Source organism: Leptonotus elevatus, chromosome 17 (assembly GCF_054856555.1).
Source record: "Leptonotus elevatus isolate MCC_2025b chromosome 17, RoL_Lele_1.0, whole genome shotgun sequence".
In the NCBI taxonomy this organism is placed as follows: Eukaryota; Metazoa; Chordata; class Actinopteri; order Syngnathiformes; family Syngnathidae; genus Leptonotus; species Leptonotus elevatus.
In genome coordinates, this window is record NC_141255.1 from 2,863,826 (window position 1) to 2,888,093 (window position 24,268).

At 41.0% G+C, this 24,268-nt stretch overlaps 2 protein-coding genes across 7 annotated transcripts in view; both read left to right on the forward strand.

Moving 5' to 3' along the window:
• ppp1r12a (protein phosphatase 1, regulatory subunit 12A) overlaps nt 1-20,594 on the forward strand; it is a 34,852-nt gene extending 14,258 nt beyond the window's left edge. Inside the window, exons 4-27 of one of the 5 annotated variants that reach the window (XM_086059136.1) lie at nt 2,213-2,372; nt 3,352-3,496; nt 3,566-3,640; nt 3,710-3,801; nt 3,876-4,042; nt 4,755-4,876; nt 6,293-6,523; nt 6,598-6,689; nt 7,241-7,354; nt 8,270-8,422; nt 8,654-8,845; nt 9,746-9,898; nt 11,097-11,187; nt 11,276-11,440; nt 11,519-11,690; nt 12,848-12,969; nt 13,072-13,137; nt 14,096-14,112; nt 14,186-14,312; nt 14,395-14,499; nt 14,585-14,632; nt 15,517-15,550; nt 15,964-16,014; nt 19,126-20,594. In XM_086059136.1, the coding sequence (XP_085915262.1) occupies nt 2,213-2,372; nt 3,352-3,496; nt 3,566-3,640; nt 3,710-3,801; nt 3,876-4,042; nt 4,755-4,876; nt 6,293-6,523; nt 6,598-6,689; nt 7,241-7,354; nt 8,270-8,422; nt 8,654-8,845; nt 9,746-9,898; nt 11,097-11,187; nt 11,276-11,440; nt 11,519-11,690; nt 12,848-12,969; nt 13,072-13,137; nt 14,096-14,112; nt 14,186-14,312; nt 14,395-14,499; nt 14,585-14,632; nt 15,517-15,550; nt 15,964-15,995 (2,675 nt within the window). In that variant the 3' untranslated portion in view covers nt 15,996-16,014; nt 19,126-20,594. Of the gene's footprint in view, nt 1-2,212; nt 2,373-3,351; nt 3,497-3,565; nt 3,641-3,709; nt 3,802-3,875; nt 4,043-4,754; nt 4,877-6,292; nt 6,524-6,597; nt 6,690-7,240; nt 7,355-8,269; nt 8,423-8,653; nt 8,846-9,745; nt 9,899-11,096; nt 11,188-11,275; nt 11,691-12,847; nt 12,970-13,071; nt 13,138-14,095; nt 14,113-14,185; nt 14,313-14,394; nt 14,500-14,584; nt 14,633-15,516; nt 15,551-15,963; nt 16,015-16,827; nt 17,903-19,125 lie in introns of those variants that run through there. The other 4 variants (XM_086059138.1, XM_086059135.1, XM_086059133.1 and 1 more) reach the window with 4 other exon arrangements.
• A 799-nt stretch (nt 20,595-21,393) lies between these two features.
• The window catches only part of pawr (PRKC, apoptosis, WT1, regulator), a 28,201-nt gene continuing 25,326 nt past the window's right edge, over nt 21,394-24,268 (forward strand). For both annotated transcript variants that reach the window (XR_015090587.1, XM_086060204.1), the window contains exons 1-2: nt 21,394-21,551; nt 21,735-22,213. Coding sequence is in view for 1 of the 2 variants with exons in the window: in XM_086060204.1 (XP_085916330.1) it covers nt 21,833-22,213 (381 nt within the window). In the remaining variant the exon portion in view is untranslated. The remainder of the gene's footprint in view (nt 21,552-21,734; nt 22,214-24,268) is intronic.

A 24,268-nucleotide genomic window follows, 5' to 3' on the forward strand; every position in this document is an offset into this window, starting at 1 on the left:
CAAGGTACAATAGAAGCCATTTTAAGGTGTATTATCTTTCTGTCCAGCGTGTATTTATGATGTCAGCTGTAATCTGCTCAAATGGGTAACCTGAGCGAGTGCACATTTTCTTTTTGGGCCCGCCAGCGGCTGCCATCTCTCGTTTGGAGATGCCTGACGACTTTTTGAAGCGCGTCTCCGTGGCAGGGAAACGCAATGGCGATGGCCTTATGCAACCGGCCGTTGTGTAACATTTGTGTATGTTTGAAATATATATATAAATATATATATATATATATATATATATATATATATATTATATATATTGTCTATCAAGAAATACACATGATTTAAAAAAACAAAACATTTTGGATCACTGGATTTGTTTTTGATGGCACGGCAAAAAAATTTTTTTTTTGGCGGCACGGTGGCTGACTGGTTAGCACGTCCGCCTCCCAGTGCAAAGGTTGTGAGATCAAGTCCGGGCTTCGGCCTTCCTGGGTGGAGTTTGCATGTTCTCCCCGTGCCTGCGTGGGTTTTCTCCGGGTACTCCGGTTTCCTCCCACATTCCAAAAACATGCATGGCAGGTGAATTGGACACTCCAAATTGTCCATAGGTGTGATTGTGAGTATGGTTGTTCGTCTCTGTGTGCCCTGCGATTGGCTGGCAACCAGTACAGGGTGTACCCCGCCTACTGCCCGAAGCCAGCTGGGATAGGCTCCAGCAACCCCGCGACCCTTGTGAGGACAAGCGGTACAGAAAATGGATGGATGGATGGATGGATGGATGGATTTGTTTTTATTATTCCCGGTGCTCAGGTAGAGGATAATGCTGGTTTCTTGTTTAAAAAAACACACAAAAAAAAACACACAACAAATGTCAGCAGCTTTGAACTGCTGCCAATTCTTCTTCTGCTGGCTGGCTGTCTTCTTTGTGCAGTCCTACTTAGAGGCCATTAGGCTCCCTGCTTTTTATAGACGCTGTGTAGGCAACTTCCCAAGAGATCACGGGGACAACCCGCCGGGCCAGCGCTCCATTCCCGACCGATATCTAGTCCAGACCCGTCTATATTGTTGCTCACTTTGGAGTCTCAGCATCATTGTTCTTTATCGAAGTGGAAAGCAATGTTTAAGAGATAAGCGTGGCTCGTGACAACTTTTCACTTTTCACCAACTCCGAGTTGGATGCTATCAGTGGATTGTTATGACTTGCCAAGATGTCTCCACCAACCAGGCAACAGTTTAGAAAAAACTCTTATTCAGAATCAATATCTATTTGAAATTTGTGTCCCTTTGACGGTTTGGTTATGTTATTCTTACCAGTAGTGTAGTTCAGAGTGTGGGTATACACCATTTTTTTTTTAATGAACACTTATCATGAATATGGGCAAATTATTTGAGGCAAGAACAAAGAAACAATTCTAAAGCAGTATTACAAGGTACCTGTAAAAATATAAAAAGCGGGCCGAGGGAAGGACAGAAGGAAGAAAATGCAAAAAATCAGGTTTAAGCAACGGAAGGACGGATGCACAGTCAAAAGCGGGTCAGAAGGAGAAGAGAAGGAAAGAAAGGGAGGGATGGAGGTTGGACCGTGAAAATTAAAGCAAATCAGAAGTTTGAAGCAAAGTAAGGATTAAATTAAGGCTGCAAGAATTAAAAAAAAACAACTCTGAAGGAACAATGGAAGCCAGGAAGGAAGAATGAAAAAACTGCAAATGTAGAAATTAAAAAAATATATTTACTGTACCTACTTTGTGCCCACCCTGTATTTAAAACACTGACTCTTTTGTGATGTTCTGAACCCCGAGGAAGCTCATGTGGTAGCTAAGGAGGGATCCAAAATAACCAATGCACCCCCCCCCCCCCCCCGCCACTGTTTCTGGAGAAGCACCTTTTTTGACAATGGAATAAACTGCCTCCGATACATTGCGGCTCCTGGCCTGTCCTCAGCTCACTGTTTTTGTGTAGTAACACTCAGCTGACAAGCCGCTAGTGTTTTCTGCTGATTTAGTTTAGAGAGCGGACCAGGTGTCTTGAGAGACAATGCAGGCCTGTTTGGTGCATCGCGCCGACACATTGACCTACTTAACTGGACGCTAACTCACTGTCACGTTGACGCAACGTTGGCTTGAAAACCCGCGCTGCAAAGCGCAAGAAGCGGACGAACATTAAACACAACTGACGGGGGAATTAGAGTTTACAGGCCCCCCCCTTGTTGTTTTTGCTGTCGCAGGCGTGGACATCGAAGCGGCCCGCAAGGAGGAGGAGCGCATAATGCTGCGCGACGCCCGCCAGTGGGTCAACAGCGGCCAGATCCAGGACATCCGGCACGCCAAGTCGGGAGGAACGGCGCTCCACGTCGCCGCAGCCAAAGGCTACGTGGAGGTTTTAAAGTAAGCGCTCGGCCCCGAGTTTCGACGTCGGCCGGCTCACTGAGGGCTTTTGAAGCGGGCACAATGCTCGAGGACCACAGCTGTGTGTGTCCATCTGGTCCGGGAAGCCAGCCAGGATGCCATCTCAGATGTTCACTTAATGAGACAAGGGTACAAATTTGATCAAATTGGCCTTGTCTTACATTTTGGCTCCTTTAACAGTAATTCCCAACCACTTTGCTGGGAGAGCTCATCAGGTGTGCCAAGGGAATTGCCGCTTTCACTTTAATGGTCCCGCAGTGATTTATAGTGACAGGTAGAACAATTAATAAGGTAAATAGTAGGGGTGTCAGACAATTAAATTTTTTAATCATATGTAATGGCATGACTTAAATAGTTAACTCATGATTAATTGCAAATTTTATATCTGAAATATATTTTTTTTCATACTTTTTTTTTTAACATAAAAGTGGAAATAAATGTTAAACTAATAGAAATATGGCAGCATTTTTTTTTGTCATTGATACAGTAATTTCATAATTCATAGAAGAATTCAAATTAAAACGTACTGTACTGTAAAAATTAGTGTGATTTGGGTTTAGGTCATTTTTTGCCACTAGATGGCATAATTGCAACAGCTCAGTGCATTTTTCTTTTCATATTAAGAGCTATCTAATCTTAGATGAAGTAACTTGTGAAATCCTGCACATTTTTAAAATTGTAAAATACAACTTGACCCCAGTCTCCACAAATGTATGCAGTATGATTCAGTTTATTACTGCAAAAATTTTAACGTGGACGTGTCTGCTGTGTTGCGACTGGAATTCCCCCAGTACAGGCTTTCCAAGTAAGGGGTAGTCATTAATTGCGCGTAAAAAAAAAAATAATAATTTTTTACTGGTGTTTTATATTAACTCGAAATTAACGCACTAATTTTGACACCCCTAAAAAATTGTAATAATTGTTTCTGTTTGTTTTTTGTTTTTTTTCTATTCCGCAGGCTTTTAATCCAAGCAGGTTATGATGTAAATATTAAGGACTACGACGGCTGGACTCCTCTACACGCGGCGGCACACTGGGGCAAAGAAGAGGCCTGCAGGATACTAGTGGAGAACCTTTGCGAAATGGACGTCATCAACAAAATGGTTTGTGCCCCCAACATTCACCCCGCAATATGTATTTACATTTTTTATTTATTTATGACTTTGCATCAGGGCCAGACACCTTTCGATGTCTCGGACGAAGATGTTCTGGGGTACCTGGAAGAGCTGCAAAAGAAGCAAAATCTGGTAGGAGTTTCCCCAAGTGCTGTTAATCATTTGTTAAATGTTCAGTCTCATTTTCAGTCTTCATTCCAGCTGATGAGCGAGAAGAAAGATGTCAAGAAGTCTCCTCTGATTGAAACCACCACTACAGGGGACAACAACCAATCACTGAAACCACTAAAGAGGTAATCAAAGTGAGGCGAGGTCACGTATTTGTCACGTTGCGGCTCTTAACTGTGCTGAGCCGCCTGCGCCGCAGCAAAGAAACGCTACTGCTGGAGCCAGAGAAGAGCGCCCCGCGGATCGAGACCCTGGAGGCCGAGAAGGTGGATGAGGATGAGGAGGAAGAGGAGGGCAAGAAAGACGAGTCCAGCTGCTCCAGCGAAGAGGAGGAGGAGGAAGATTCCGAGTCGGAGAACGAAGCGGGTAACTTCTCCCTCTATCTTTAAACTTCTTGGTATAATTTTTTTGGAACTCCTTGAAGTTACAAAAAATTTGGGCTGGGTTTAAAAAAATCAAATAATCTATCGCAGCGATTTTTTTTTTCTTCCTATCTTACTCTTTTCTTGAAATTTACTGTACACATACATTTAAAAGTATTTTCTTACATTTATGAAAGACCAGACTTATCGCACTTAAGACAATTCAGAATCTTTAATTTATGTTTCAATTATTGAATTATGCAAATATTTTCATCTCACCGTTGCTGTTTGTGTAACACTTAAGTGATTATAACACGCGTTACTTTCATTAATAAACTAAATCATTTAACTAGTTACTGCCTCTGCACATTCTAATTTTGAATTTAATATTCGTGGAATTTTTATCATGTCCATATTTAAGAAGAATTGATGTTCCATAAATAATCAATATCGGATTGAAGTGAATCAAATCGATTTGGGAAAAATTTAAATCAAGTGAAATGAATCCTTGTAAATCGAAATTGAATGGATTAGTCAATGTGTGTGTGTGTGTGTGTGTGTATATATATATATATATATATATATATATATATATATATATATATATATATATATATATATATATATATATATATTTTATTTCGCTCAGCTCTCCTCTGAGCATTGCTTTACTCTTTGTTATAAATTGCCGAACTCCGATTTCTTCTTCTTTCTAGAAAAGAGCAAACCTTCGGCATCGGTGGGCAACAGCACGACGCCCGGTCCGACTGGCATCACTGTATCATCCCCCACCAGTCACACCAACCAGCTTACCAGCCCCTCGTCGCCGACTAAGAAGGTAACACGCACCAAATGGGCCACCTAAAAAATTAAAGGATGCACAAACGTCACATTTCACCCTTCGCTAAGGTTTGAGTACATTGAGTTAGTGAACAGAGACAGGAGCTACATTTCTGCATGATGCTAACATCTGCAGGCTAACAAGTGATAGGGCACGGTATCCATTTGGCCTCATTTGCAGCTGCTGCCCTCTGTTGGTAAAATGGACACATATATATGATTAGTAATTTCTCAGTAAAAACAGGGTTGTATGGGGTGCACTCCATTTTAAAACATGATCTTGAACAAGAGATAAATGTGAGGGTGTATTTTGTAAGAGAGGAGTATTTGAAACTCAAGGTCGTCTCACAAATGTGTTGGTGTACCTGAAAGCGGTCTGGCAATTGCATGCCTCCTCCTTCGTTATTGCTATTGAAAATCCAAGGGCTGCTCTTATTCTATTTGCGATGATTCACTTTGCTGGGTGCGTTTTCTTTTCTGCTTCTTTTTCATGCAAATGTGTGTGTGTGTGTGTGTGTGTGTGTTTTTTTAATCCTCCTTTGAAACCTAGTAACCCACACATGAATCTTCTATTGAACAAAATGTCCCAATGACACAATGTTTACAGAGTTTGGCACTTGACAGTAACGATTGTGTGGTGTTAGTAGACATCAAACAAGAAGTCTGTCCTTACTGCTAAAAGTGTTTCTTTTGCTGCTGCTTCAACCTCCTCCCTTCTCTTTCTCTTTCTCTCTCTTGCTCTCGCTCTCCCTCTCTCTTTCTGTGTGCGTCTGCTGGCTCTGTGTCTTTGGTTGGCTTTAGTTTGATTGTGTTGCCCCCCCCGTGCCCGTGGCGGAGCCGGGCTGTCCCGCATTGTGGCGTCGAGGCTTGCGCAAAACTGGCATTTCTCTCGTGCCCAAAAAAGCCACGGTGAGGCTAGTTTGGTGGTGTGCGCCGGAGTTTTCTGTTCTCTCATGCACCTGTACTAAACAAACCCCTTGCCTCCCCCCTTGTTACCATCCTGGGTTGCACAGACACTCACTCATCAGACCCACATGGTTTGCTTTTGTTTGTTTTAAATCGGTGAATGCATAATCGTGTTGTCACTTTGTGTTGATGTGGTTTATGTTTTGCGTGTTGGTGATATTTATGAGCACAATCAGCGTTGCTTTGATCGAATGACCATGAAGCAGAGGTGGGAGATTCAAGTCACCAATTTTAGGATTTAATTTTGTAAACACACATACCGAGTGATACTTGAGACAAATGATTTGCACAAATGGGATTTAATCCCACCTCTGCCATGAGGTAAGAAGTACAGTTAGTCTGATTTAGATGTGATCCTTTTAACAGGCATGTCCCAAAATCCTTAACCTGGATTACTTAATTTACTGACTAAAAATTTATTGTGACTAACATTGCATTTTCCTCCTAGGTCACCACCCAACCCAGTACCAAGATCTCGTCCAAAGTGGAGGAGGAGCGCAAGGACGAGTCGCCGTCGTCGTGGCGCCTGGGCCTGCGGAAGACGGGCAGCTACGGGGCTCTGGCGGAGATCACGGCCGCCAAAGAGGCGCAGCGTGAGAAGGACACCACCACGGGGGTGATGCGCTCGGCCTCCAGCCCGCGCCTCTCCACCTCGCTGGACAACAAAGACAAAGAGAAGGTCTGCGCGCTGAGGAGAAGCCCCCCCCAAAAGATTGAGCACAATGTGTAACTTAACAATGACATTTTCCACAGGAGAAGGACAAGGGAACTCGGCTTGCCTATGTGGCACCAACCATTCCCAGGAGGCTGGCCAGTGCATCGGACATTGACGAGAAGGAAAACAGGTGAGAAAAAATGCTTCAAAGCTCAGCAAACCTTGTTTGTTTTTTTATATAATGGACAAATCCATCCATCCATTTTCTGTACCGCTTGTCCTCACAAGGGTCGCGGGGGTTGCTGGAGCCTATCCCAGCTGGCTTCGGGCAGTAGGCGGGGTACACCCTGAACTGGTTGCCAGCCAATCGCAGGGCACACAGAGACGAACAATCATACTCACAATCACACCTATGGACAATTTGGAGTGTCCAATTCACCTGCCATGCATGTTTTTGGAATGTGGGAGGAAACCGGAGTACCCGGAGAAAACCCACGCAAGCACGGGGAGAACATGCAAACTCCACCCAGGAAGGTCGAAGCCCGGACTTGATTAATGGACAAATGGGTCAGGTTATTCATACATGAGGTGAAAAAAAGGAAAGGGGGTAAATGAGTGAGAAAACAGGATATAGAGGGTTTGAGCGGTCGTGTGAGGGACAAGAGAACAACAGGCACAACAACAGCCGCAGCAACGTACGTGTCGTGAGAAAATAAGCAAGTATGCTGTGTGTCTCTACAGGGACTCCACCACGCTGATCCGTAGCGGCTCATACACCCGGCGGCGCTGGGACGACGACATGAAGAACAGCGATGGAACCACCTCCACCAACAGAACCTCTAGCTACCAGCGAAGGTTAGCCGCCACCACCACCATCATCCCAAGAGCAAAAGCAGGAGCTGCTCCTTCGTCGTGCATAATTTGCCGAGGTCCCCATTGTTGTCATGCTTTCATGGAAAACGCTTTCACAAAGTCAGATGCATGACATGTGTTGCCTTCACGTCACATCAGGGCTTTTCATGGCTCAAATTGAGGTACCACTGGCTCAGACACTTAAGTCAAGTATGTTATCGTTCAACTTTAAGTTAAATAGTGCTGTCACTAGCAACTTAAAAAAAAAAGCCCCCACCCCAATCCTTTTTTTGTTTGTTTTTTTGGTCCAATAAGGGTAAACGTGAGTAGATTTTAGTGGATTTACGTACTCATTGTTCCTTACCACAAACGCCAACAAAATTAGTCTATGCTAAATGCGAAATATTGGTTCTGGCAACTTCCAGGTGCAGCAGATATGTTTTTTTTTTTAAATAGCTTAGACGCATGCATTTATGCCCTAATCATAAACCATATATTATACAAAGTAAAAATACAGGAAAACTAATCGATACTAAATTGAATACACAAAGTTCACATGTACATTTGGTTAAACAAGTTATATTCTTCTATAGTATCTTTAATTGTGAGTTTGTGATTAACTAGTAAGAGGATATGCCGATGCCTGACTTCTTAATAAATATACGGGGGATTTTTAGTGGACTTGTTAGAGAACTATATAGTAAATAATTCCAAACGCAGCCACAATTTTCTCAGAAATTTTGTAGCCGGAGGCAACCCCAAAATTAAGTGGTCTCTTTTGAACACCTGTGTGACATGAAAGCAGCAAGTGTGTGTCACAGATATATGTGTTTTTATAAGTGTGTGTGTGTGTGTGTGTGCGTCTCCACTGCTAACATGCTTCTTCCACCCGCCCGCCCGCCTGCCAACCCCCGCCAGCACGTCCCACACGCTAGCGCTAGGGCGGAGCGGCAGCACGCGGGACGTGCCGGCCAAGTCTTCGTCCACTTCCAGCTTGGACCCTAACACCTGTAACACTAAACCCTGGCAGCCGCCCACATCCCACTACCAGTCATACAGCATTTACCGCAGGTACACCCACATGCCCGCCACTGCTGTCCCACACCAAACCGTCAGACCAATTCCTGTTTATATGCTATCAGACGTCTATTCACAGCAGCTTTTTGTTTTTTTTCAAACTTGAAAATAAGTAGCATCTATCAATACTTGTGCAGAGAGGTGGCGCTATCTGTCCATGTCACATCCACTAATAAGAAGCAGGTTTTGGTTTGTCCGTAACTTAGTGAATTTTCCACCCCGTAGCGGCTCTTTTGGCAGACGGTCTGACGACTTGAGCTCCTCGACGACGACGACCACCCCCACCTCGGCCTCCTCCTCTACAACAACCACCACCACCTCCTCCTCATCGGTTACCTCGCCCATGGGCCACCGAGGCCTCCTCTCCAGCCTGGGCTCCGCCTCCACCCGCACTGGCTCCACCAGTCTCACCAGCAGGTAGGGTGGATGTCAGCGTACGTTTTATTTTATAAATTGTTTTACTTCCTACAAATAATTTTTTTTGTTCATCTAGCTAGTGTTAATTTCATCAACAAAAACTAAAAAAATTTTTTTCTTCAACACACATTTGACTTAGACTAGATAAAACGCTCATTAATAAACAATAACTGGGACTAAATCAGTATGCATTTTCGTCGACTAATAACGACGAGACAAAAATGTACTTCACTTAATAAAAACTGGACTAAAATCATTTTAGTTCATGAACAAAAACGAGACGAAAATTATATGATTTTGTAAAATCTTGTCTGCTAATCTGTCATGTGTCACACCCCCTTTCAAATTTGTAGCTGGCGAGTGCAACATGCACAAACATGGGACAGACACGAGTTTGCTTTATGGTGAAGGGTAAAAAAAAGAAAAAGAAAAGAAGAGTAAATTATAGTTATAATGTGACGTTAATCTAACGGCTATAACGTTCCAACAATTATGTTAATCCGACCGCTAACTAATGCTGACTAATTTACTAGTTTATAGCATAAAGCCATAGTTGTTTCTCATCAAAAAGATGAGAGAAAATTTAATGTGAAATAGTTTTAGATCTAAAATGTTCAACATAATCTGCTAAGGCAATTTTTTTTTTGTCCTGACTAAAACTATGCTAAAATGTTGACTTTCTTGGACTAAAATAAAGACCAAAATGCTAGATTTATAGTATAGACTAAAAACGGGATGAGGTTGACTAACTGATAAAAACTAACAAACGTGAAACTGGACAAAAACTGAGACTAAATGTAAAAATGGCGGATAAAATTAACACTACATCTAGATAAGATATGTGCTTCTGGTCCGATAACGGTTGTGACACGCCTGGTGTAATTGGTGCCCTCCCAACAGGTACTGGTCAGAGGAAAATGCGGAAAGGGAAAAGGACAAGGAGCGGGAGTCGGCCGCGGTCATCCCCACCATAAACACTGGCTCTACCACTACCACCATTGGCACGTCCGGCACTAACATCACCACCATGGGCACGGGTCCTGAACGTCGCAGGTGAAGAAAATGTGCTCAGAAACAAGACGAGTAATAATAGTGATCCCTCGCTTTTCGCGGGGGTTGGGGAATAATTGACGCCCCACCTAAAAAATTTGAGAATTGCCTTTATTGGGACCCACGAATGTTACTGCAGTCCTCTCTGCGTAGACGAGCACAACTAATTTGAACTCATTCACTGCCAGTCCAGTTAAAATAGATTTTTGACGTGTATATCCGTCAATGAGTTAAAATGTAATACCCTTGTAGCACCCTCTCATTCGCTGACACCCATGTCACTCACCAGACCAGGCCCCACCCACCTTTTTTAAGACCATAGTACTTGGTATGTTTGCAGAGAATAATTTTGGTTTTGTGCTACAGAAAAATGTTTTGTCAAACGCATGAAGGAAACACCTGTGTCGCATGGCTCCTTTATAAAAAAATAAATATATATATATATATATTTTTTTTTTTAATATGTATGTATGTATATATATATTATATATATTATAATATATATTATATTATATATATATATTATATATATATATTATAATATATATTATATTATATATATATATTATATATATATATATTATATATATATATATATATATATTATATATATATTATATATATATATATATATATATATTTTATATATATATATATATTATATATATATATATATATATATATATATTTTATATATTTATATATATATATATATATATATTTTATATATTTATATATATATATATATATATATTTTATATATATATATATATATATATATATATTTTATATATATATATATATATATATATATATTTTATATATATATATATATATATATATATATATATATATTTTATATATATATATATATATATATATATATATATATATTTTATATATATATATATATATATATATATATATATATTTTATATATATATATATATATTTTATATATATATATATATATATATATATATATATTTTATATATATTTTATATATATATATATATATATTTTATATATATATATATATATATATATATATATATATATATATATATATATATATATTATATATATATATATATATATATATTATTTATTATATATATTATATATATATATATATATATTATATATATATATATTTTTTAAATATATATATATAAATGTTTCATCCCCCCCAATTTGTAGGTCGTACCTGACACCTGTACGTGATGAGGAGTCCGAATCACAGAGGAAAGCTCGCTCCCGACAGGCTCGCCAGTCAAGGAGGTCAACCCAGGTGTGTTGATTGGAAGCTCCCCATCCTCAAATAACAATAACCAGGAGAAAGAAAAACAAAAGCAGAAAATATATTTTTTCCCTCACAGGGCGTCACTCTGACCGACCTGCAAGAGGCCGAGAAGACCATCGGCAGGAGTCGTACCCCAAAGAGCCGCGAGGAGGAGAAGCAGGACAAGGAGAAGCAGGAGGAAAAGAAGGAGTATGAATCCAAGGAGGACGACTACCGACCAAAGTACCGCAGCTTTGAAGACGTACGTTCCACACGCATCTCCCATTTACCCGTCGGCCACTTTCCAGCATTTGACCGGCCTTCCTCTCGTTACAATCAGCGCTACCGCACCTCCTCCGCCACGTCGTCCTCCATTTCCACGCTCAGCACTGCCTCGGTCCCGTCTTACTCCAGCACCGCACTGACCTCCAGTTCCAGCTGCCTCAACAGGCCCAACAGCCTGACGGGCATCACCTCCTCCTACGGTCGCTCCTCCAGGGACACCGAGAAAGGTCGGCGTTCCTCTCGCAACACAAATAACGACTCCATTGGCTGTTGGCGCACAGCGATATAATCCTCTTAGGTTCATTCCGGAACTGTGATGATCAGCAGCGTGTTTTTGTCACCGCCGACAGGAAATTTGGTAAAGTTGTGATGCCTCTCGGGAGGATAATAGAAGGTTGCTGTAGTGCATTCATCTGAAGGAAAACACTCGCCGCTTTGTCTTCCCCTGACAAAGGCCGCTTCTTCCCTCTCCAAGTCCTGATGATGACTTTTTTTCCAACGTGGGCTCCGTTTACCAGTTACGTCAAGGCTAATAACATGGCTACAGTGGTTTCCCCACTACATCACAGTTCATTATTTTTGTATTTTGCAGCGGATATCGCTTGTTTATTTATTATATATTGATTATTATTTTTTTAATACACTCATTACAACACACTTTAGAAAGTATTCAGGAGCACATTTTCTCTCTCACTCGCACGTTTAGCTCTCCAGTAAGATACTAAGTGTGCTTGCTTTAGGGGCGGCATGGCTCAGTGGTAGAGTGGTCGTCTCCCATCCGTGATGTTGGTGACCATCTTGAAGTGTCCTTGAGCAAGACACTGAACCCCGATTTGCTCCCGGGGGGGGGGGGGGTGGGGGGCATGGCAGCAGCCGACCACGGGTGTGTGAATGGGTGAATGTGACTCATAATAAAGCGCTTTGGGCACCTTATGGTGTGGTGCGCTATATAGAAAGCAGTCTATTTATCAAGCTGTTTGCCACTCCCAGTTGCAGTTTACTGTAAAACTGACACAAAACTACAGATGTGAAAGTTTCATACTTAAATTGAATTATTTATATTTAACAAGAAATTTCATTTAACATAAGTCTGCTAGCCTAATGCCAACAATGTAACATATCATAGACAGGCTAACTGAAAATTAGCATAGCATTTTTTTTTAACAGTAAGACATAAATTTAAAGTGTGTGTTAATAAGTTTGAATGTGTTTAAAATGAATGAAGGGTAAAACAATATATTGGACTTTTTTTATTTATTATACAGTGTATATTTAATCTCTCTCGTGGGTAGGTTTAGGATGTATCCCCCATCCCATGAGCAAGGGTTCACAGTAAGTGACAGATGTGCTTAAAGGAAACGTGCATGTTTCTTTTTGCCTTTAGAAACGGACAAAAAGGAAGAGGAGAAGGAAGGTGACGACAAGTCTCAGCCTCGCTCCATCCGGGATCGCAGGCGGCCCCGCGAGAAGCGACGATCCACCGGCGTCTCTTTTTGGACCCAAGATGTAAGACGCAATCAGTCCTCCCGCTTTTTATGTTCGTAATAAAGCAAGTTCTTTAAGGGCCCTTACGTGCGTTGTCGTCATCATCATCATCATCATTCACAGGGCGATGACAACGACCCTGACCAGCAGTCCGACTCTGAGGAAGGCAGCATCAAGGGAGAAGTGCAGGTAACTGACACAAAATGGCTCTGTGACATTTTAAAAATTCAGCCAGACCTTTTTTTCCCCCCTGTTCTTTTTGGATGGCGAGACTTCGGCTTTGATATTCACTCTCACCTCACCCTCAGGCTTTGATCTGAGATTGACACACGCACGCACGCACGTTTCCTATGATTGTCAAAGGCAAGTGTCCTTTTTTTCAGAGCAAGTGGACACGAATTGAAAGGACGTAAGCCTCGTTGCCTACAGATAATTGATCAAAAAACAGTGTCTTTTTAAAAGTGTTAATTTCTTTGCAAAATGAAAGCCTTAGTGATTCTGAAAAAATATATCCTTCAATCTTTTGAATTTGTAGTTATTATTGTGCCAAGGATGGGCAAAATATGCCCACCGAGCAAATAATTACATTATTTAAGTGTCCTGTGATATTTGTTGTATTAAGATGTTTTTTTTTTTCACTGATTGATTAAAATGTATACATTTTTATTTTGTATTATTTTGCATTAAATCTTGTATTCATTTATTTAATATAAATGAAATATTTGCTAAATAAGCGGTTTGATATACGTTGTATTATTAATTAATTATGATTTTATTTATTCCGTTTTTTAAATTTATCTTCATAATTTCTTATTTTACATAAATAGGAATATAAAATTGTAATGGTAAAAAAACAATAATACAAAGAACGTTTTTTTTATTTTATTTTTATAAATATGAGAATCTTTATCTTACTTCATGACTTGGAAAATCAAATGTGGCCCTTGTTTGCCCTCTTTTGAATTATACAATGAAAGTTGTATACCAACAGTATTAATATATTGAGCTAATTAATGGCCTAAAAATAAGTTTTAAAATTTGCTACCTTGAATCTTCAGACACCCTGAAAAGATCTAATCCACGAGCCTTTAAAAGGGACATATTGATATTTTCATCTTCTAACAACCACTTTCTTGTTTCCTTGCAGGTGGACAGGTTGTCCAGGTGAGTTTTAGGGCCTCTTGTTTGCTTAATACGAGCGAATCCGTCCACTTCTTAACGTGCGCTCACATTGCAGAAACGACAGCGGCACCACGGCGTCCTCCCTAGACCGCAACGACCCGCTGCTCAGCCGCAGCTACGGCGAGAGTCGGAGGACATACTCCAGCCGGCTGGACAGAGATGACGCCATCGACTACAAGAAGGTAAAGGAAACGCCGTCCGTCCGCTTTCAGTGCGGCGGATGGCGTGCTGGATTTGAACGGCGTGCGCGCGCTTTCCTTTCAGCTCTACGAGCAGATCTTGGCTGAGAACGAAAAGCTGAAGGCGCAGTTACGCGACACGGACCTGGAGCTGGCCGACTTGAAGCTGCAACTGGAGAAGGCCACGCAGGTGCTTTCTCCTTCTGTTCCTCATTGTCACCACAAACCTTTTTCCATTCCTGACTCGTCCGTCCACGTTTTTTTTGTGTTTGCAGAGGCAGGAACGCTACACCGACAGGTCACAGCTTGAGATGGAGAAAAGGGTACGTTGACGAGCCATCACTACTTAAACATGCTTAAAAGTCACTCCTCAAACTATTATTCACCATATCATTTGCAATGTCTAATATATAGAATACTTTCGGGGTATTAAAAAAGGGTCAAAATAGTAGCGCTTACATTTGTATAGGTATGTACATTTTGTCTGGTACTCTTGATATTTTTAAATTAGACCTGTGAAGGAAATTAAATAATAAATGAAAAGCAATAGTATAGTTAATATGTATGTAGTTTTTTTTCTTTTTCTTTTTTTTTGTCTATTTAATGTCATTATATATGCACACGCGTTAAATTATCATTTTTAGATAACAAATGTTACTCAAATGTATTTTTTTCTTCTTCAGTCGTTATAATGGCCATGTTTATTTATTTACTTAAATAATTGAATTGAATACCCCTTTTTGATTGGTTGTCACCTGAGCAACTGTGATGTCATTTTCAGTCAACAGCAAGTGACAAAATGGCCGCCCCCGAGATGGATAAAAAACCGGTTGATTTCGCTGCTTAACTAATATTCCACAAACACAATATTAATCGGAATGCCATTTTTTAGACTAGTTGGGGCACATGCATCATATTATTATTGTAAATACATTTTTGATTAATTTTGAAAGTATCATTGATTTTACGCTTTTTAATGTTAAATTTGTTCAATAAAATAAAAATAGTCATTGTAAAAAGAAAAGATGAGAGAAATAATGTAATTGATGTGACATAAATGGAAATACTGTTTGCTATAGCAAAAGAGGAAGGTTATCTAGTCCTACCCCTCAGTAATAGTTTTATTGAAAAAAGTTTTAAATGAAATATATAGTATCATAATCATCCAAATATTTGACACTTTATTATCTTTTGAATATATCTGAAGGTAACGAGCAGGCCTCAGTATCATCTGGGCGCTGGTATGAATTCAAGCTGACTTGACCTTTTTGCTGCTGTCCCTCGTAGCCGTGCACCTCCTCCGCCTCCTTCCTCCTCTTCTTTTTCTTGTCAAGCCTCCGAGGCCGCGTGTGGTCACCACTTGCCCAGACGCCTCATATACATATCTAGATATCAATATGCTGTGTGTGTCGATTTTATATAGTGCATGTGTTTTTGGTGCTGCTGAGGTTACAACACCACCACAGACTGGACAAATGACCTCGCTCGACCACGTGTTGATCACAGAGTGTGTTGATGGCTGACGCTTGTAGACTCCTCACGTGTGCGTTCGTGTGTCGCGCGCGTGCATCGTCTGGCACCGCACGCTTTGCCGCCATCACCACTCAAAGAAAGGAAAAAAAAAGTGACTTGTCTTTGTCGTCCCCCTCAACAGGAAAGGCGAGCTCTCGAAAGGAAAATTTCTGAGATGGAGGAGGAACTCAAGGTATACACACCTGCATGTACACATACATATACATGCCAGATTGATGCTAACGATGAGCGTTAGCTTTGATTTACTCGGACCCACGTACAGTTTCTTTTAACTCCTAAAATTGGTTTGCTTTTTTTATTTTTTAAATAATCTTCTATATGATAAGTTTTATAACAATTATACATGTAACAACATATATTTTTCATGCTCTTTTTTTTTTTTTTTCTCAAATAATCTGTAGATTTTTTTGTTGTAAATAATAAAATAAGATGGCCATTTATTAATTTTTTTATCTCCACCAATCAACGTAAATAATAAAATAAGGTGACTGAATTTAAATGACCATTTATTTATTTTTATTCCGACCAGTCAACATGCTGCACTTTGTCTAGCTCTGCCCATGGAAAGGGTTCCAAAAAAAGTGGTGTGGATCACTTCTTTTGGTACCCTTCAAGGTGGGAATGGTACTTGAGATGATTTATATGACACGTTCTGTCACCAGCCACTAGGGGGCGTTGTAGAGCTTTAGTCGATTGTATTTAGAGTTCCTCGTGGGTTGCCTTGTTTATGAGTGTGGAAAAAAAGTTGTGATGTCATTATGTGTTGTTGAAGTGAGTCCACACGGGTCCAAAATCTGTCCTCCATTTTCTAACAATCTTCCTTTTCTGTTTGCTTTGTCTCCTCCTGTTGCTTCTTTCGTCTATTAATGTGCTCCTCCCTCCTCTTCTGCTCCTCCTCTTCCTCCTCTTCTTGTTGTCCGCCACATTTGTTGTTGTTGTTTTTGTTGTTGTTGTTCCGCTGCTGTGTGTGTGGCTCCCCCTGCAGAACCTCCCCCAGGTAAAGCAGGTTCAGGCTCTGCGTCAGGTTAAGGAGCGGCTGCAGGCCGAGAACCGGGCACTGGCCCGCGTGGTGGCGAAGCTCTCGCAGGCCGCCTGCAGCCAGCTGCCCGCCGTCGACCTCTAAAAGCCGGCCACACTTCCTCCTTTTCACCCCAACGATCCCCTTGTCCCTTCCCCCACCCACCCACCATCCATTCATGCTCCGCCCCCGCCCACAGGTGCCTGACTGGTTTTCACATCCCTGCAGTTGTTGGTGTTTTCCCTGAGGAGGGGGTCTTTTGGTTGCAACTAGGGCTGGGCGATTCATTTATTAGTCTTGGTAATTGTTTTTCCTGTAGTTCCAAGCGCATACCCCAGGGGTGTCCAAACTATGGCCTGGGGGGGCCACTTGCAGGCTGCCATCCATTTTTTTTAGTCGATAAAACATTTCATTTAGTCGATAAAACAGGTGCCACAAATTAATTAAATTGGTGTGTGTACTATTTATGCAAAGATACGAAAACTATTTACAAATAAAATAATAATGTGGGTGTTTAACATTGTTTTAGGGCTACACTGATAATAGAATAACTCATTTAATTAAAATACAATTAATTAATTCAAATACAGAAACAAGGCCAAAGCAATATTGCTGCCCTAAAGTTTTTCACGGATCGGCTTTCCGTATGGTTCATTCAATGACACCCATGTCACTCCCCACTCCCCAGACCATAGGCACCACATTTTAAAGCCATACACACTCAAAGTCACAGGTACTATAGTAGATCCCCCCCCCCCCCCAAAGCTTGTTTTATATCAAGAGACATAGAGTAAAATAAATCCCAGAAAAGGGGTGGGGACAAAAATGTTTTTTGACTTAAGAGAATTAGACTTGACTTTATTGATCCCTTTGGGATGACTCCCTCAGGGAAATCTACATTTCCAGCAGCAATAAGAGCAAATAGGCATGCAGACAGGAAGAGCATCACACAAATGAAGAGAAATTAAAATTTTACAAAATTACAAATGCATTTAAAAAATGATAAAGGGGTGAAATAATATTAATCAGATTATTCTGTGGATGGGGGGGGGGGTCGTTTTTCTTTGATGTCCATATCGCCCATCCCTGGTTTGAACACTTTCCTTTGTTGGCACAATCCGACCCGATTGGCGCTTTAAACTGGACGCGCACGCAAAGGAAAGTGGGCCTCTCTAGTTTCTAGTTGAGTGTCTTTGCCTTGCATGAAGTGGCAAGACCCCCCCCATGACCCTTGAACCCTCTTTGTACGTGCGGGACAAACTCCCTTCCGCCATTTGATTCCCACTTAGTGAATTTGGGCCATTTTGTTTGGCCCTTTTGGATGTTTGTTTGTTCACGTGCAGTTCAGCTGGAATTGACCAAAAGTGTCACTGCAAACATCAAACTGAGAGAACATGACACTATATTTACAAAAGTATTGGGACACATCCTACAGGAAGTTGTCTGTGGTCGTACTTTTGAGAGGTCCAGGAACCTTTGGGGGTGTGGCTTTTCTGATTGGCTGGCTACTTTTATTAAGGCTCAGGGAAGCCATCAGAAAGTTTATCCCAGATCTAGGAAATTTTGGAGAACTGCTATTGTGTAAATTGAGTTCAGGAGTAGTTTATCAGGGCTAAAAAAAAAAGAAACCAAAACGTGCTAGTGGCTAGTTCTTTCAACAGGTTTAGAAACTTTTGAAGGAACATTTTATGTTTGTGTCAGGAACTACAAGATTCTGGTACAGTAGGACCAAAGCCTAACTTTAATTAATTCAGAGCTTTGAACATTTTGTGTTTGGACTGCCATAACTATTGTTTAAATTCGAGGGTACTTTATCAAGGCTAGAATAGGCCACTGCTTGAAGCTAGTACTTAAGACCAGTCCCGGAAATGTTGAAACATACCTGATAGACATAATGGGATCGTACCATTTGAGAAGGATACCGCTGTCCAAAATTTACCAATCGCACCATGTTTGATTCGATAAAGAGATGTGTCCCAATACTTCTGTCCACATAGCGTCATGTGATCCAGTTGCAGCGCAGAGTGATGGCGGCGGACACTTCGATTTTTTTTTTTTCCTTTTTGCAGTGTTTGACAATTGCTCTGTTGCCCATCTTGAGTTGGGTCCAAGTTGCGGTGTTGGCCGGATCCGGTTGTGTTCATGCATGGCTTTCCGGGGTTTTTGGGGTTGTTTTTGTTTTTAATTTCCTGTAAGCGTTAGTTTTGGCGCCACCTTGTGGGCCAAATATGTCTAAGCCCTTTTTTTGTTGTTGTTCCCATACAGACGCTCCCCGACTTAAAAGCGGACAACCAGAGGCTAAAGGACGAGAACGGCGCGCTCATTCGGGTCATTAGCAAGCTTTCAAAGTAGAGAAGACCGCCACCGAGACCCCCCCCCCCCACCGCCCCCTCGCCCCTCTGCCAGTGACTAATGGAATTGCACATTTAGATAGAATTGCAAAAGACATCATGAGACTTTTTTTTTTTTTCATCCATCCCCTCCGTTTACAAGCCCGACGTCTATTTAACCAGTAAGCCTTAGTTGTACATAAAGAGGACCGCTCTTGAGGAACAATTATTATTATTATTGTTATTATTATTATTATTATTACTACTACTACTACTACAACAACACCATCTGATTTTATTTGTGCCACGCCGCCTTTTACTTCCTCCTGTGTTGTGTGCTGTGCCCTCTTTCTCCCTTCCCGCTGAGAAGTGCCACTTCCTGTTTTTTTTTTTGTTTTTGTTTTTTTTAATCCTGACGCGTGCACACTCACTCACACACACGCACACGCACACGCACACTCACCCCCTCACCGTTTTCGTTATACCTCCAAGAGGGAAAAGAAACAGGAAAAAACAATTAAATATCGAGGCGGACCAGGTGGAATTTAAGCTTTCACTGAATGTGCAATATGCATTATTACTATTTTTGTTGTTGTTTTATGCTTTAATGAAATCACTTGGTTAGTCAGAAGTGTCACTCTTCCACTTTTCCCCCCTGTTTTTTGTGTGTGTGTGTGTGTGTTTTTGGCTTGTAGTGTTAGTTGGTTTATACTCCATATGTGTCACCTTGTTTTAGGAGGTACTGAGTGAAGCTGCGTGTAAATACATACATATAACATGTGTGTATTTACATTATGGCTGTATGTATGTTTGAGCGCAGCACACGCTGAGTCTGTTACTATTAAAAGTATACCAATTCCACACAGGACAAGCAGGTGTCTTTTTTTCCTTTTCCTTTTCTTTAAATTAGCTTAAGAGGCAAAAAGCGCTTCAGGTTCAAAAGTGGGACTGTCGACGGTTGTTTTTCCCCCCCACCCTTTAAAGAAAGTCTTGGAAAACAAACTACATTTCACTTTTTTGCATTCTTTAACTTCTGTTTTTTTAAGCTGTAGTATTATAGCCAACGACTCTCAAGCCTCCTTCCTTTATACAAAAAGTCTGTGCACTGTCGACGCCGCGAGTCCAAAACACGCCGATGAAATATCCCACGCCAACTTTTATGCATTTCAGTGGCCTTTTTAATTTTTATTATTAAACATATTTTAGTCGAAGAAAAAAGGAAGAAGTCGCTGCAAACAGACTGATGAGAATGATGACCATCAACTCTTGTTAAGTTTTATTTTATTCTTCTGTTTTTTTGTTTTTCTTGTAAAATAGGTGTGTGGCTTAATACATGCAAGCTGTGCTGTGACTACCAACCACTGAAAAGTTAATTAAAAATAAACTTGTACATTGTAAAGTCCACGTCTTGCTCATTTTTTATGTAACACTTTTAAATATTTAAGTTTTAATTTATTACAAATATTAACATAACCACTATTTCCCCTTTACCATTTTTGTGTGTGTGTTTCTATTTCGTTGAATGTAAAGGATCATTTAGAAATATTTAGCATACTTTCATTATTTTTGGACAGGCCCTCAAGTAATTGTCTGCAATACTCCATTACGCCCTCAAGAGGGAGACATTTAATCAGATAATACATTCGTTTGTTGGTACACAAGAGTAGAAGTGCTTAAATTTGGACAAATCCAACCCCCCAAAATAAATAAAATGGTACATTTGGAGTTAATTCACGCCATCCTGCGTTTGTGAGCAACTTGTTTTTCAACTTTCTTTGAATATCTTACATTATTTCGCATTCCAGGGCATGATTAGACTGAGCTTTACAAATACACATTATTGCCGAGAATCATGAGTCATTAAAATAAAAAATGATTAACTGGATGCTAACGGGGTAGCGTGGGAGCGCTGCCTTTGTTGTGACTCGGCCCAAATGACTCAAACATTCCTGTCCTTTACATCTTATTTCATAACGATCATAATAGCTGACATCACCTTGCAATTATGATGGATTATGTAGCTAAATTTAGCACGTTGATATTGAGTGAAACAAAACAAAAAAACAAATCCAAGCACTTTATTTATTTCACGTTTATATAAAAATATTGATATTTTCCACCGCTTTATTAGGTCGTAAATGTCACATAGAAGCGAGTCTGCCACTGTTGTTTTCCCAAGACCACTTCGGCTCCACTCGGAAATCTTCGGTCATTTCCGGACTCGGGCCGCCGCTCCGTAGGGCAGAGGGAGCTGCGGCTGCTCTCCGTGCGCCATTCACTGCAGTCAGGCGAGCAGGCGTCGGGAACACCTGGTCGGAAGCTCCGGCGTGCGAGTTTGAGAAAGCCAACGACCTGACGCAAGTGAGTACCCACTGAGCTTCCGCCATTTTTACAAAGTTTGTGTCGTTTTAATGTTTGCAAAAACTTCAGTTTCACTACTTTTGAATGCGTTTACAACTCGAACAACTCTCGCTTTTTTATTTTTTATTTAATTGTGTTTTATTTAAAACGTCCTCCCCCTTTTCGCCTTCTGTCTGCCACAAGCTCCCGGGGCACTCGCTCGAGGAATGCGGCGTCTTTAGGGGAGGAGAAAGTTGTCAAAACGTGTTGAAAGTGACGAGGACGAGCCTGTAAAAGCTAGCATGGCAACCGGTGGCTTCAAGTCGAGCGCCGCCACCGACTTCCTGGAGGAGTGGAAGGCCAAGCGGGAGAAGATGAGAGCCAAAATGCTCGGAGACATCGCCGCCGCCACTGGGGCCGGCGGCAGCGGCGGTGGCGGTGTCGGGGGCTCCTGCCGCCCGCCCGACGATCCGCAGCACCCGGCGGGCCACCTGAAGGACGACTCGCCGGAATGTTGCACCTCGGACGGCGGCGACCGGGACGGGGAAAGCCCGTCGCCCGGGAAGGGTAAGGAGAAGAAGAGCAGCGGGCTCAGTGCCAGGAAGGGGAAAGGACAGATTGAGAAGAGGAAGCTGAGGGAGAAGAGGAGGTCAACAGGTGTCGTCAGCATGCCGTCCAATGAGGTGAGTTGAGCTCTTTTTGCCGACATTTTGGATTACACCTGCTTGTTGTTTACAAATGAGATTTTCAAACGGAGGGTGGAGCAGCCAAAATTGCTCCCCTGCCCTCACTTCGGGAACCATTTTGGGTCCTGGCTCTGATGCTGCATTTGGGGAAGGTGGGAAATCGGACTTCTCTGACCTCATACCAGGAAGTGTGCACTGGAACGCCCCTTCGATTATGGAGATCTGAAATAAATGGGGTCCACACTTCACCTGACATTACTCGACAATGAGACACTCACCATGAATGGCGATTAAGAACATATTTATCTCTTTATTTATTAAAACATTCATTTAGTTATTCATAATAAGAAACTTGACTGCACTAACCAGAGCAACAAACAATTGACTGGAATCAGCCATTTTTGTTGTTTACATTGGGGGGGTTTCCGACTTCCCAACTTCCTCAAATGCATCATTAATTGGCATACTATATTGAGTTGCCATTCAGGGAGCCATTTTGTCTCCCCCACCTTCTGCTTGTGAACCCCAGTAGTCATTTTGGAAGCCGTTTTGGTGCCCTTCTGTAGTCAGGTTGTTGTTGTTGTTGTTGTGAAAAAATATTATATATTTCTACTGACATTTAAACATTTTGATTAGAAGTGTTTGATACCACTTTTTTTTCAGACTGATACCAGTATAAAATATAAATACTAAACCTAAGTTCATACCAAGCACCGATACCACTAGTAATTTTGACACATAAAACCCCCCCCCAAAAAATGCCAGATAATTTTAAAGAAGGATCTACACTTTATATCCCAGTTCAAATTTTTAATAAAATAGTATTCATTTGAATTATAGAACTAAATATTTATTATTTAGTATACTAATGTTTCTAATGCAGTGTTATAGTATTTTTAAGTGTTTTAAAATAATTGTCTATGTCATGGCAATAGATTTTATTATGCAACAATTCAAAACATAGCTTTTATATATAAACAAATATTTTATAAGTGGGGTTTATTTTCAAATAAAATTGATTTTCTGGGTTTACACTCTTTTCTTCGTCTGTATATGTTTTATTATAATTTCCTTCCTTTCATTCCTTAAGACATTATTTTTCATGCGAAAAAAGCATTTTATTCCTTTTTTTTTTAAACATGTAAATTGTTACATTTTGACGTTGAGATTGACTTCTAGAATGTGTGTGTAAATGGGTGGATGTGATGCATTGTAAAGTGCTTTGAGCGCCATACCATAGTGTAGAAAGCACTATATAAGCTCAGTCCATTTACCATTTATCTTTACGAGTGCTAGCGTAGACACGTTCCTCGCCAGCGTTTGTGTTGTGGCCCCATAAATAATTGTGGCCAGGAGGAGCTGTTGTTTCCCCCCACCAAATTCCTGCCATACATGTGTCCGCTCTAATCTGCTGCCGCTCTTTGGAGGAATGAAAGCAGCCTGCAGATGTTGGCCAAGGAGGAAGAAAAGAACTGAGGGCAGAAAGTGAGAATCAACTGGACGGAAAGCTTAGTTTACATTCTGGAGACTTTACACGTACTTTTTCAACCCCCAGAAAACATCTCACTCCACATGATGAATGGAATCAAAAAGCAAGTATAGTAGATTAAGATACTTTTGCGCTTGGCTGACGAGTGCATGCCGAAGCAACAGGTGGCGCTATATTCCTCAACTCTCGACCTTGTTTTCAGAAATGGCACAAAATAAGCAAGAAACAAATTCTGAAATATTTAACCGAACATGCAATTTGTGCATTGACTAAAATTCTGTAGACAAAAATGTCTACTTTTAAACTCCGGCGTTAAAGTGGGTGTGGCCTATTATGAATATGATATAGAATAAGGTCTTGTGCAAATATCTGTTGAGTCTAGCAAGCATGTCTTATCCGTTGACTCCTCATTGTGCGTCTTATGTAATCATGACACTTGAAAGTGAAAAGTCATCATAATGTTGACACAGTGTATGATACCCGCCTTTACCTCGTAAAAAGAAAAAGTCGTATACTTTCCTTGCTGCGTGTTTGTACGAATTCCAGTCGAGGCCAAAAAATGC